General features: G+C 39.8%; 1 protein-coding gene across 1 annotated transcript; it reads right to left on the bottom strand.

Moving 5' to 3' along the window:
* Positions 1-214: 214 nt before the first annotated feature.
* Positions 215-1831, bottom strand: LOC125860156 (xyloglucan galactosyltransferase XLT2-like). Its single transcript, XM_049540057.1, is given in 2 exon segments — positions 215-1530; positions 1533-1831. Coding segments are annotated over 2 exon segments (1488 nt in total). The 5' UTR covers positions 1705-1831.
* Positions 1832-2566: the final 735 nt, after the last annotated feature.

Genomic DNA, 2566 nt, shown 5'->3' with positions numbered 1-2566 from the left:
CGATTCTTCTGTTTTGTTTCATTCCTCTGGTACCATTTTGATACGGTTAATAGTTCGAAAACAAAACTAATAATTTACATCATGTATTCAATATTTCTCTTTACACCAGTCGTAACAAAAGAATTCATCCATAAAAACAACCTATACCACGCAAATACACCATTAAAATTATTACTAGTACAAAACAATCATTTAAAGTGTGATATTAAAATTATTACCATTTATACTCTCCTCCATGCTTCTTGATTCTCTTCAACACACCCTCCACTGCAATATCAAATGCATCTTTAACGCCATTTATCCCCTCATTGGGTTTACCATACACTATCTTCGCTATATTCTCTATAACTTTCTCCCTCATCGACTTCACCTTTTCTTTGCTGAAATTCTCAAGAGCCGCTTTAATGGACGACCCATTTTTCACCGCGTACCTATCTATGAACACTGAGTAACTTTCCGGTTCACCGGGCAAAAACCATTCGTATTGGTAATAAGCCGTTCTCTTCCAGAAGAAAACCGGAATTGAACCGGCCACCATGCAGTCGAAAATGGACCTTCGAGTGAAACTATCACCCCTGGGTTGTAAGCAAAAATCCGAATCGAGAAAAGTTTCCATAATTTCTGAAGTGCCATTGGAGCATTTGGAACCAGCACAGTCCAGAACTCGGCATGAATCTGACTCGCTGTAGCAATGATTCAGTAATAAACCTCGGAAATCGTTTTTGAAAAACCCACGTGTAGCTCCGGCGAAGCAAAACAAAGTTTTTCTTTCACGGTGACGGACGAAGTTCTGCCACTGTGCGATGTCGTCGGCGGTGCTGGGGTGGAATCCGGTGGGATAAGGTACTCCAATGTCGAAATAATCCCAAGGGTTTTTCTCTATAAGGAGGCGCGTGATGTTACGCATACCCTGCATGTATATACAGCTTGAACCCCAGCCTTCATCCTTGGATCGCCGGAAATCCCATGAAATCCGACCCATCGAGATGAAATGATCCCATCCGTCAGTTCGCTGCCAATAAGTCTGATTCTGTACCCAATTGAGCAACAGCTCGCAATGCAGATCGCGATCTTTTGCACTGGAATTATTCTTAAACAAGTACTTCCCCACGGCGAGACCAGCATAAAACGGAATGTAAAAAGTCGAGGCTGATTCCGGCTCCAAAGTCCTGCACCTGTAATTCAACATACGATTATGGTAAATTAGCTCCAATGAAAACTGGTCCGTCCAATACCACGAACGGATCAAGCTTTCCGGAATTAAATTCGAAAGTGCGGTTGCTTCCCGGCCAAATCCATCATTCGACAGCGCTTCGCAAGGGGAAATCCATGGGTTCAACTCATTACAATTTTGAATTAGCTCCGCGTTGAAAAACAGGGGAAGGTCGTATACATAGATTTTACCTAAAGGACATAAGTCAGTAACATTATCAACTTGTGTAATGGTCGAACTACTAACAGCATGAACGGCGGCGGAAGATTCATGGGAAGGGTAAGGAGCGGAGAAGAAGAGTGGGGGTGGAAAGTGATGTAAGCGGAAAAGGGGCGGGACCGGAGAGTGAAGAGGAGAAGAATTTGAAAGAGGAGGAGGGTAAGAATAAGACATGTACGTGGATTGTGAAAGGAAAGCAGAAAGGAGTTTTTTCGATCTGAAAAATCAAGGGATTTGGGTTTCGAAGGAGGGTTATTGGAATTAGGAAGCATCAGGTTCCGGCGAATTTGGCCGGGAAAATCAAGAATGGAATGAACACGGAGGTTGTTGAGAAGGCGGCGGCGGTGGTCCAAAATGGTGGAGACAATAAAGAGAATAAAGTGAGCGGGGAGGTTAATAATCAAATGGTAGGTTGTGTTGTCTCCTTCAATCAAAGGGACATGTGTTTCTACTAAAATGCCGCCAGCAGACATATGAGCTATACAAACTCTTTTAACACTTCATACAAATAAAATAGAAAAGGAAACAAAAAAAAATCAAATTTATGTACCTATTAATAATTTTATGAAATCTAGTGCTAATATCTTTTATTGTAATTTTTTCACTCGGCTCTCTCCTCTTTTCTCTTCCTCGTTCGTCCTTTGTAACATGATTTTTTCTTCCTAAATTTAATAAGATGTTGATATTTTTTTTCTTCGTTAGAGAGAAATTGGTGTTTGATCAAACTCAAATGTGAAAATTAACTTAGAAAACATAATTAGATGATCATATAATGTCATATTGAAAAATACAACAATAATAATAGGTTTGGCCTTGTCACCTTGATAGTATATTAAGAAAAATGATTTAAGACATAACTCAATGTCAAACGCAAATTAACAAAGTGAAAATTGTCGAATAATATTACATAACGTAAGCACGCTAAATTTTATTTATTGGAGGTGGACAAATGAAGGTCATTGTTTGATTACCTAATAATATGTCGTCAATTTGTTATTGGGAAAGCGACGGCAGCAGCTCTACTTTCGATGGACGGAAACTGAAGATTTGAAGGAGCGGCCACATGCACTGTGCATATGATTGTGAAATGAGCAGAATTCTGTTGCTTAAACTTGATTGTGGTTTAAACTTGAT

This window comes from Solanum stenotomum, chromosome 3 (assembly GCF_019186545.1).
Source record: "Solanum stenotomum isolate F172 chromosome 3, ASM1918654v1, whole genome shotgun sequence".
Lineage (NCBI taxonomy): Eukaryota > Viridiplantae > Streptophyta > Magnoliopsida > Solanales > Solanaceae > Solanum > Solanum stenotomum.
This window is presented reverse-complemented; position numbering and strand designations above follow the sequence as displayed.